General features: G+C 41.4%; 1 protein-coding gene across 1 annotated transcript in view; it reads right to left on the bottom strand.

Moving 5' to 3' along the window:
- The window catches only part of CRB1 (crumbs cell polarity complex component 1), a 161,715-nt gene that overhangs the window by 137,627 nt on the left and 11,699 nt on the right, over positions 1-12,389 (bottom strand). Inside the window, exon 3 of the mRNA XM_065937181.1 lies at positions 8,304-8,885. Within this exon, the coding sequence (XP_065793253.1) occupies positions 8,304-8,885 (582 nt within the window). The remainder of the gene's footprint in view (positions 1-8,303; positions 8,886-12,389) is intronic.

Genomic DNA, 12,389 nt, shown 5'->3' with positions numbered 1-12,389 from the left:
GCATTCTTTTATTATTTTAATCATATTTACTCCTTACATACTATTATTATGTATTGTTATTTGTTGTTGTTGTCAGTTGTTAAGTTATGTCCGACTCTGTGACCCCACAGACTGCAGCATGCCAGGCTTCCCTGTCCTTCACTATCTCTTGGAGTTGCTCAAACTCATGTCTATTGAGTCCATGATACCATCCAACTATCTCATCCTCTGTCACCACCTTCTCCTCCTGTCCTCAATCTTTCCCAGCATCAGGGTCTTTTCCAATGAGTCGGCTCTTCGCATCAGGTGGCCAAAGTATTGGAGCTTCAGCTTTAGCGTCAGTCCTTCTTATGAATATTCAGGGTTGATTTCCTTTAGGATTCAAACCTTTAGGTTTGATCTCCTTACTATCCCAGGGACTCTCAAGAGTCTTCTCTAGCACCACAGTTCAAAAGCATCAATTGTTTGGTGCTCAGCCTTCTTAATGATCCAACTTTCACATCTGTACAAATAACTACTAGAAAAACCATAGTTTTGACTACATGGATCTTTGTTCACAAAGTGATGTCTCTGCTTTTTAATATGCTGCCTACGCTTGTCACAACTTTTCTTCCAAGGAGCAAGTGTCTTTTAATTTCACGGCTGCAGTTACAGTCCACAGTTGTTTTGGAGTCCAAGAAAATAAAATCTGTCACTGTTTCCATTGTTTCCCCATCTATTTGCCATGAAGTGATGGGACTGGATACCATGATCTTAGTTTTCTGAATGTTGTGTTTCAAGCCAGCTTTTACATTCTCCGTTCACTTTCATCAAGAGACTCTTTAGTTCCTCTTCACTTTCCACCATTAGGGTGGTATCATCTGGATATCTGAGGTTATTGATATTTCTCCTGGTAATCTTGATTCCAGCTTGTGCTTCATCCAGTCCAGCATTTTGCATGATGTACTGTGCGTATAAGTTAAATAAGCAGGGTGACAATATACAGCCTTGACGTATTCCTTTCCCAATTTTGAACCAGTCCATTGTTCCATGTTCGGTTCTAACTGTTGCTTCTTGACCTGCATATAGGTTTCTCAGGAGACAGTTAAGCTGGTTTGGTATTCCCATCTCTTTAAGAATTTTCCAGAATTTTTTGTGACCCACACAGTCAAAGGCTTTAAGGGTAATCAATGATGCCAACATTATACATTTCAGCCTTCTGTAATGATAATCTTGTAATCGTAACAATTATCTCTCTTGATAATTGCTATTCCTGAGTATTTGAGATGTTATAATATTAACAAATCCCCAATTTCTTTATGATATAGCAGTTTCAGAAATTAAATTCTTGCCTAGATACATCATAGTATTCCAGTTTAAACTCATAGAGTCCTGGGACTATGACCTCAGTTAACCCACTCCTCAGTATGGTTCTAATCTATTCAAACCGAAAGCAGTTCACATATAAGAAAATGATACCTGCAAAACGCACGGGTCAGTGCTGTGTAAACAGCTTTGGTAACAGCAGCAATATTGAAGATGTTAACATAGTGACAACCAGCATACACAGAGCCTTAAATAGTTATGAGAACAGTGTCACTAACTCATTTCATTCTCACCAAGACCCCGACATTAGGTGCTAGTATGATGTTCATTTGTTAAACTGAGGAAGTGGAAACCAGAGCTCCTGGTATTCATCACTATCACGCACCAGGGCAGGTCAGCCGGGCCTGGAATCCTGGTCCCCCTCCTCCCACCGCGCGCTGCAGCCCTCGGCGCTCAGCCCCGCACACCTGCGCACAGCGGGGAAGGCACACAGGGGGAGCCGGAGGGCGCTGAGGATGGGGCACGCCGTCCGCACTGCCGCTGGACCACAGGCCAGCCACCAGAGCGAACACGGCGGGAGACACCGCCTCTTCCTGAAACACCGCCGCGGTCCTCCCGCTCGCACTCAGCCCGCTGTCACTCACACAAATAACAACAAATGCAGCCAGAGTGCAAGGCTCAGCTCCCACCCTGGAGCTGTGCGCCCTGCCCTGCTCACGGACCGCTTTTCCTCCGGAGTGCTCCCTGACTCTGAGTGGCTTCCTTCTTCCGGCTTCCCTGGCACTCCGTTCAGAGAGAGACTGTGATTTTTGTTCACATGCTTTCTCCCTGAATAGGCTGTGAGCATTTTGTCAGGGATAAATTTTGTCTGAGCCATATTTAGGTCTCCATGGTCTGGCACAGTGTCCAGAGCCTCGCAAAACTGTGATGAATATTTTCTGAGCAAATAGCATTTGTTCCTTTGTGCACTCATTCAACAAACATTTGTCAACAGCGAGAAACCGCATTTCTCATAAAAACTATTTCAAATGGTTCTGTTCCGGAGCAAAGCCCTGAGCGGTATTTAACTGCCTTTGCATGACCCCACCAAAAATTGGTCAATTTCATAATTAAGACTGTATAGGAAAACCACCATTTTCCTTTGATAAAATAAAGATACAGCCTGTGAAATTCAGAATTTCTCTTTAGGCTGTTACACATTATTTGTCTTTGGGGTTTGAAAGATAATTCTTATGGGAATATTATATGGTGAGTAAAATTTGAGGTATCCAGGTAGATGCTCACAGAATCAATATTTAAGTGTTCTTTAAACTGGTGTCTCATATATTTATATAAATATGGACTATCTATGAAAATTATTCCTGGTAATGGATATAAGTTCATTAAGTTTCATGTCTTAATTTTGTAAATAGTATTACACTTTCAACAAAAAAACTTTCAACAGTAATGGTAATAAAAATAATATTTCTCATGAAATAAGATGATATTTTACATAATACTTTTATGTTCCCCAAATTATTTTCATGTGATTTTCAATCACACATTTGATTCACCATAGCTTCAAAATGATTTACCTGAACAAAAATACGTTAAGAACAGATGGAACAACAAGCCTAGGTGTGAATCTCCACATTGACTGAAATGCAAATTATGCCTTTGATAAACACCACTGTTCCGGCAGTGTCAGAGTGGGCTACCTTTTGAGAACTCTTGGAAAAAGCTTAGAGAACATGAAGAATTATCAAAAAATAAAGAAGGTCTTATAGTCTTAGAGGAGAAGTAAGTAGCATCTACATCATGAGATGCGGAGAAGCAGATAAGTTTCAGGTGTGCCGAGGACAGAAGCTGCGTGGTAACATGGTTTATCTGCCAGCCTCCAAGGGAGGCGTCCCTGTGGCTGCAGCTACCGGGAAGCGGAGACCCGTGCCGAATAGCCTGGATTTCCCGCCAGAGGGCAGGAGAGGGCAGGCCAGGGAAGGCGCGCTCTCCTGTTTGCACCGTTCGTGACCCCGCAGGGTTCATTTCTGCCCTAAAATTTAAAGGAAAAAAGGTGGTGGTGTTAAAATGTGACACTTCTCTTTCACTCTTTCCTCTCAAATAGTAGCCCGTTTACTTGGATTATTATATCACCCTCCACTGGGCACTCTCTTTCTACCCTAACCGCTCCCTTCAGTGCATCCTCAGCGCAAGGAGCAGAGTGATTTTGTTAAAATGCAAGTCGAACCTTTTCAGTCCTCTGCTCAGAACTCTGCAACAAGTTTGGGATTAACAGATACTCACAACTACATAAAAAGAGTAAAACAACAGGGACCTACTACACACAACAGGGAACTATATTCACTATGTTCTATGCACCTATAATGAATGGGAAAGAATCTGAAAATGATCCATCCAAAAGATGGGTCATTTTGCTATACACCTGAAACCAACATAACAGTGCAAATTATACTTCAACACAAATTAAAAAAAACTCTAAAGTCATTCATTAATGACTGAATGAGTTCAACAAATATTTATTTTTACCCACATCATTTATCTGGAACTTTTTCTAGTAAAAAAATAAAACTATATACATGCACATACATATGCACTGCATATAAAAATAAATATATAAGTGTCTGTGTGTGTGTGTGAGAGTTGCATCCAATTCTTTGCAACCCCATGGACTATAGCCCGCCAGGCTCCTCAGTCCATGGGATTCTCCAGGCAAGAATACTGGAGTGGGTTGCCATTTCCTTCTCCAAGAGATCTCCCCAACCCAGAGATCGAACCCAGGTCTCCCACATTGCAGGTCAATTCTTTACTGTCTCAGTCACAAGGGAAGCCCTATGTAAGTATAAAAAATAAAATATAAATATATCAAAATGCATGTATAACTACTTTGGGTTGATTCTTGTCTAACAGGCTTTGTAAAATAAGAATCAAAGATGTCACATGAAAATCCATTTAATTGCTTACATCCATGTTCTCTCAAAGTTTGGTCCCCACACCAGCAGCAGCAGCAGCACATAGGAGCTTGTTACAAATGCATGCTCTTGGACTTCACCTCCGATCTGCTGAGCTGGAAACTGTATTTTATTAAACTCCCCAGGTGAGTCTGTGACACGCTAAAATTTGAGAACCACTGAAACATATTATAAATTCATTAAGCTGGAAATGGCAATTGAATATTTAATGCATTCTCATTTTTCATATTAGAGATTTCAAGTTTCTTGTGGGTAAAATAAGTTTGAAAGTATTCTGGCTGTGATCATGTCAGCAAGTCTTCTTCCTAATGACGTGGACACCTGTTCTCCCCTTACCTGCCCTTAGTCCCTCACTCAGGCTGATCCTAATGTCTTATGCCTGGAACTTCAATGCTTTCTAACTAGTCTCCATGTACTAACTAATCTCCACATACTAAGGCATTTTCTTGAATAAAAAAATAAATTTTTTCATACATTTTTGTTTTTGAAATAAGAGATGTATCTTACAATCAATAAATACATTTATTACAGTGCTTTTTCTTATTTCCCCAAAGATTATTTTTATATCAAAGATATATATCACTTGACAGATGAAGATATTTTCCTATACTGCTTCGCTTCATCACGCATCCAGCTGGCATCCCCCTGCCCTCTCATCACTCTATTTATCTCATACTGCAGGCATATTTAACATGAAAAACGTTTATTAGTCAATCGGGCTAATTCTAAGGAAGACGTCAATTTCAGAATGATCCACTGCAAATACCTGAATGAAGAGCCTGTCACTAAGGTGAGGCTGTTAAGGTGGCCCCAATCAGACTGGTGTCCCCGTAAGAACAGGAGACGAGGACACAGATGCACAGAGGAAAGACCGCAAGAGGCATTTCACATTTGGGATACATCCTTGACATCTTTTATGCCTAAATTTAGACCCCTTAAAGGAAACCTTACAATCCAATTAAAATGTAAAAGTAAAAAAAAACAAAACAAAACACATACACTGTAAAACATAATTTTTCAAGCTATATTTTTGCAATCATCAGGCTGTTTTAGAAAACTAATTTATATGGCTGAAACATTTTCCTTTATGTCTCTTCCTTTTAGTCACCATTCATGATATTGTACTAGGAGCAGAAAACAGGAGGTATTATCTTAATTAGCTATAGTGGTTTTCCAATGCAACTTTATAAATGGAAACAATCCCAAAAGCAGTCCTATAAAAATTTACTTTCGTTTTTATTCAAACATTAATAAAATTGATTTTGATGGTGAGGACACTGTAGTGTATACAAAAGTGGAAATATAATGCTGTGTGCATGAAACATGTAGTGTTATAAGTCAGTTACCTCAATAAAAAATTTAAAATTATAATAATTGAAATTCAATCGCTATAACTCAAAAGAATGACCATGATAATATGGAATATGAACAAAGTGTTTTCATGTAGTAGTACTGTTTTATGAGTTACTTTAGTATGCCTGTAATTTTTAGCATATTAGATAATATAAAGACATTGAACAAAATAATTTTCCATGTGACACGTGTTCCACCATTGCAAAGTATGCATAAAGTAATAGAGAAAGTAAAATCTAGTTTAATATCTATTTACACCAGTTTCATTACTAGGAAGAGTACCCAGAAACATAAGGAAGAATTAATTAGACAATTCACTGACAGTTTATGTCACCATGATTCACTGTACTGTGTATTCATTCTTCCTTTTAATTCACTAACATGGCCCAAAGAAAGGCAATCCCAAAGAATGCTCAAACTACCGCACAATTGCACTCATCTCACATGCTAGTAAAGTAATGCTGAAAATTCTCCAAGCCAGGCTTCAGCAATATGTGAACTGTGAAATTCCAGATGTTCAAACTGGTTTTAGAAAAGGCAGAGGAACCAGAGATCAACTTGCCAACATCTGCTGGATCATCAAAAAAGCAAGAGAGTTCCAGAAAAACATCTATTGCTGCTTTATTGACTATGCCAAAGCCTTTGACTGTGTGGATCACAATAAACTGTGGAAAATTCTAAAGGAGATGGGCATACCAGACCACCTGACCTGCCTCTTGAGAAACCTGTATGCAGGTCAGGAAGCAACAGTTAGAACTGGACATGGAACAACAGACTGGTTCCAAATAGGAAAAGGAGTATGTCAAGGCTGTATATTGTCACCCTGTTTATTTAACTTATATGCAGAGTACATCATGAAAAATGCTGGGCTGGAAGAAGCACAAGCTGTAATTAAGACTGCCGGGAGAAATAATAACCTCAGATATGCAGATGACACCACCCTTATGGCAGAGAGTGAAGAGGAACTAAAAAGCCTCTTGATGAAAGTGAAAGAGGAGAGTGAAAAAGTTGGCTTAAAGCTCAACATTAAGAAAACTAAGATCATGGCATCTGGTCCCATCACCTCATGGGAAATAGATGGGGAGACAGTGGAAACAGTGTCAGACTTTATTTTGGGGGACTCCAAAATCACTGCAGATGGTGACTGCAGCCATGAAATTAAAAGACGCTTACTCTTTGGAAGGAAAGTTATGACCAGCCTAGACAGCATATTAAAAAGCAGAGACATTACTTTGCCAACAAAGGTCCGTCTAGTCAAGGCTATGGTTTTTCCAGTGGTCATGTATGGATGTGAGAGTTGGACTATGAAGAAAGCTGAGCGCCGAAAAATTGATGTTTTTGATGCTTTTGACCAGGAGATCAAAAACACCCAGATCAGGCCCTGGGTGTTCATTGCAAGGACTGATGCTGAAGCTGAAACTCCAATACTTTGGCCACCTCATGTGAAGAGTTGACTCATTGGAAAAGACCCTGATGTTGGGAGGAGGAGAAGGGGACAACAGAGGATGAGATGGTTGGATGGCATCACCGACTCAATGGACATGAATTTGAGTAAACTACGGGAGCTGGTGATGAACAGGGAGGCCTGGCGTGCTGTGATTCATGGGGTCGGAAAGAGTCGGACATGACTGAGAACTGAACTGAACTGAACTTGGTATAATAAATACTCCCAAAGTATTGATGAATTGAAGAATAAACAGAAAACATGATTTCTGTTATTTCAGTACTAACACTTTACTGAGAGGAGACAAAAACACAGGTATCTGAAGAAGAAAACAACATAGGGAGTTCTTTAATAGAGACACAAACTACCATGGAAGTAATAAAAAATCATAGTTACTTGTTGGCTCAGATGGTAAAGAATTCACCTGCTGTGTGGAAACCCGGGTTCATCCGTGGGTGGGGAAGATCCCCTGGAGAAGGGAATGGTAACCCACTGCAGTATTCTTATGTTTCCCTGGTGTTTCAGATGGTAAAGAATCTGCCTACAATGCAGGAGACCTGGGTTCAATTCCTGGGTGGGGAAGATCCCCTGGAGAAGGAAATGGCAACCCACTCCAGTATTCTTGCCTGGGAAATCCCATGGATAGAGGAACCCGGTGGGATATAGTCCATGGGGTTGCAAAGATTTGGATATGTCTGAGTGACTGAGTACACAGGAGCCTTATAATGAATGAGCTACTTGTTGCTCTGTTAATAAATCGACATCAGCAGAAACTTTGTGAATAGATATATGGGGTTATTATTTGCTGTTTCCATGAGATTCAGCAAGAAGTGGCTTCTTTAATAATAAAATCATGACTTATCTCAAACTCCATGCTCCGGCAGCCTTGCTATCCTTGGTGTGTTTATCACACTTGGACACCAGGAACCAACGTTCCTGTTTCCATCCGTGGCCAGCTCCCACCAGGCCGCCCACCCCCCTGGGACGAAGGGAGTCTGCTCTGATGGGGAGACTGGACTGCCTTGACCCCAAAGCCCAGGTCCCAAGAGCCCTGTAACTCTAGACTGAATCTAAAATAGCAACAGCGACAAACGCTCAAGCTGGGTGGATTCTGAGTAGCTTAGGAGGCCCCCGTCTGTTGATGAACTCCTATAAGGCCATGTTCAGAAGCTGGATGGGCCGCACGAGGTCACTTCTGCTTCCATCACATTAAGGACAGGGCTAGGTTCCTCGCCAGGGACTGGACCCGCACTTACCCGAGAAGCCGCGCGGGCAGACGCAGGTGTACCGTCCGATCTCGTCGAGGCACGTGGCCGCGTTCTTGCAGGGCGCCGACACACACTCGTCCACTTCCACGTCGCAGCGCCGGCCTTGATAGCCCGGGACACAGAAGCAGGAGTAGCCGTCGCCTCCGTCCCGGCACACAGCGCCGTGCAGGCAGGGGCTGGACGCGCACGCGTCGAGGTCCAGCTCGCAGAACCTCCCCGTGTAGCCAGCGGGGCAGACGCACACGGGGGGCCCGGCGTCCTGGCGGCAGACGCCCCCGTGCAGGCAGGAGCGGGGCCCGCAGGGGCCAGCGCTGGTGCCGCAGCCGGCCCCGCTGTGCCCGGGAGGACATCTGCACAGAGCGCGCCTCTCCCCCGGGGCGCCAACACACGTGGCGAGTCCTGGACAGGGGCTGGAGAGGCAGGGGTCCTCCTCCTCCCCGCAGCCTTTGTCCGCGTGAACGGCTGTGTCTGAACAGCGGCAACTCTTGTCTTTCGAGAAATCCTTGCAGGTAGAATTGCTTTGGCAGGAATCGGGCAGGCACTTGGTGTCATTTTTATTGCAAAAGGAACCTACAAAGAAAAACATCAGATGAAGCACGCGAACAAATGGTGGATGACAAATTAAAGAACGTCCTTATTTCCGCTCTTCATGCACCTCACACGAACTCATTAATGGAAGGCAACGTTGACTGCAGTCTAGCGACGAATTTGTCAAATGATGTCTAATAATGAGTTCTGTCATAATGATCATTAGTCATCTTTTTTTTCATATAGCTGCTAACAAGAAACAAAAATGACTGGCTTCAGATTCTTTGCTTCTCTTGCATTTCCCTTTCTCGGGTAGAAGTGCTGTTGAGGGACAGGGTGAATTGTTAAATTGTCCCATAAACCCTAAAATTTGAAATCCACATTCTCTCATGGAGGATTTGGGGGTATCCCGGGAGATGAGATACAAAATTGTCTCTGAATATACTAGCTGAAACTAACATTTGAATGAATACAGTACTTTGGCTTATGACTGCTTTATTACAATCATCATGTGTGGTCTAAAAAAAAAAGCATAGAAGAATGAAAATATAAAACTAAAATAAAACACCAACTATTTGTTGAAGGTTTACTCTGTGTACTAAGCATGTCAGCTGTTTCACATATATTATTTATAATTGTCACAGCAACAAATATTATGAGCATCTTACAGATGACAGGTTAAGTCCCACCAGAAGGAAGCAGATGTAAAGTGTATGGACTTCCAAATTTCTGAAAGCTTCTCTGTTCTAGGGAAACATTTTTGAAATTCTAATTGGAATGATGACCAGCAAGAAAGCAATACTTCTATGATTCTTTTCCAAATTCACTGGATACCTGTATGTGTATAATTTTCCCCTGAATCTACACACATTAAGATCACAACACTGTTATGTTCTTAATCATGTATACTGAGAAGCTTTTTGAATTGGCAACTCAACTGCATCAGATCACAAAACACTGTCTTCTGTGTATGGATTTATCTAGTACACCATTCTCTTATTTTTACTTCCTGTCTCACAATATTCCTCACTAATATAACAGTAAATAGTGGTCTAGGCTTATAATTTTAAAAATTATGAAATGAATAGTCTGCTCTTAGGAGACATAAATCAACTACAGTCAGAAGAAAGTAGCATGAAAACTTTGAGAAGTATGTAAAAGTGGTACATCTCTTCCTGCAGAAAAAGAATTGGTTCTCTTTAATGTGGTCTGGTCACCAAGAGTGTGAAGGGAAGATGGAAAGATGACGATTGACTGGTTTATCAATCACACAAGAGAGGGTTTTCACAGTTGTCTTCCTTGGAGTTTTTCTGGCAGCTGAAAGTTCCCCTCCAGCGCCTGTGCACAGGTTAACCTATGCTTATGTGTTATCAGGAGGGGTGATCTGAAAGCAGACCTTTTCCAGTCCCTATGGAAAAACTCAACTAATCATCCTTCTATAGTTTTTCTCAAGTACTGGCTTTCCAATCACATCTTCAAATGTATGACTGGCTTCTAGCTGTTCATGTCTTAGCTACAATGTCACTTTCTGAGAAAAGCTTTCTCTGAACCCCTTTTCTAAAACTTTATAATGGTTTACTTTCTCATATACATGTAAAGTGTTCTTACTTTTTTGTGCATATGTTTGTTTTCTGTTTTCCTCGTTGCAATTCTAGTCCGCTAAGGAAACGGGAAGACCTCCTCTCTGGTATTTTCTAAGTTTGTAACATTATCTGTCACTTAGTATCTGCTCAGTGCATACCTCCTGGAAAGGAATGGAAAATGTCCCAACACAACATGGGGGGAAGGGTGCTGTGTGATCACAGGGTCCAGGGCAAGTCTACCAGGAAATCCTCACTGGAGAAAAGGTCCTTGAGATGTCTTTCAATTTATTTTTATTAATGGATGACAGTTGGTTTACAATGTTGTGTTGGCTTTTGCTATACAATAATGTGAATCAACCATGGTGGTGGTGGTGGTGTAGTCACTAAGTCGTGTCCGACTCCTGAGACCCCATGGACTGTAGCCCGCCAGGCTCTTCTGTCCACGGGATTCTCCAGGCAAGAATACTGGAGTGGGTTGCCATAAGCATGCATATATCTGAGATGTCTTTTTAAGTGAATGCAAGTGAAGGAATGGCATTATTTTCAGAAGAAAAAAGAAAAAGCATGAGAGGTATTGGCATTGCTCTGCCAATCGTATGAAAAGCATCAAAGTATGAGAAGGCAGAGGCCTGAGAGGAGGGCAGAGGGCAGAGGATAGGGAGGAAAATGAAGAGATATTCAAAAGTTCAAACATTTGCACTACTTAAGAGTTCCTGTGTCCAAACAAAAAAGAGAAATAAATATTGCAACTCTGCTCTCTGAACTCTCACCGTCAGAGGCAGGTGATGAAATTATGTTTTCAATCTTCTTTTGTTTTGTTGCATTTTGTTAGTGGTAATGATGATGATTTTCCCCTTCCTTCAGAAATCAAGTATCTTGGAATAATAGTGGAAAGTAAGAGAAGAAAAAGTGAAAATGAACTGTAGTATAGTTCTTAAAAGATACTTTGAAGTGGTATAGTATTGTTTACAGGCATATCGTTATAAGTTAAAGATGTATATTGTAAACTCTAGAGCAAGAGTTAGCAAACTGTAGCCTGTGAGCCAAATCTGACCTGCCATCTGTCTTATAAATAAAGTTTAATTGGAACACAAAAAAGTCAAGTATCTTGGGACTTCCCTGGTGGTCCAGCGGTTAAAACAGCCTTCTGATGCAGAGGGCGTGGGTTCAATCCCTGGTCAGGGAGCTGAGATCCCACATGCCTCACAACCAAAAAACAAATAAACAAACAAACAAAAAAAAACAGAAACAATATTGTAACAAATTCAATAAAGACTTTAAAAATGGTCCACATCCAAAAAAAAAAAAAAAAAAAAGACACAACCTAAAAATGAAGTATTTTTCTTTAAGCCGTGAATTGAAGCATTTGTATAGAAAAACACATAGCAAAGGAAATTAGCATTTATCTCTTAGGTCCTTACAGTGCAATTTTAAAAGTAAACTTCTAGCAACATTTGTGTAAAGCATTTTACAGATGGAAAACTGAGTTTTATAGGGAATGAGCTATTTGTATGTGGTCATAGCAAAGGGGGATTTGAACCTCTGGTTTGTCTGATTCCAAAGTTCATTTCTTTTTCCTGCATTACTTTAGAATTTAGGATACTTCTGGGTAGAGTTTCCTACTTAACCATGGTGATATCCACCTAAGTGTTTACTTTTGCTGCTTTCTAAACCCCATGAAAAGCCTAGTGAAAGTGTTAGTTGCTCAGCCGTGTCTGATTCTTTGCAAGCCCGTGGACCCTGCCAGGCTCCTCTGTCCATGGGATTCTCCAGGCAAGAATACTGGAGTGGGTGGCCATTCCCTTCTCCAGGGGATCTTCTCGACCCGGGGATCCAACCCAGGTCTCCTGCCCTGCATGCAGATTCTTCACCATCTGGGCCATCAGGAAAGCCTGTATGGCTTAAAACAGTATGGTGACTCACTGGAGAAGGAAACAGCACCCCACCCCAGTGTTCTTGCCTG

This window comes from Muntiacus reevesi, chromosome 5 (genome assembly GCF_963930625.1).
Source record: "Muntiacus reevesi chromosome 5, mMunRee1.1, whole genome shotgun sequence".
NCBI lineage: Eukaryota > Metazoa > Chordata > Mammalia > Artiodactyla > Cervidae > Muntiacus > Muntiacus reevesi.
The sequence above is the reverse complement of the archived record's forward strand: the minus strand, read 5'-3'. Positions and strand labels throughout refer to the sequence as shown.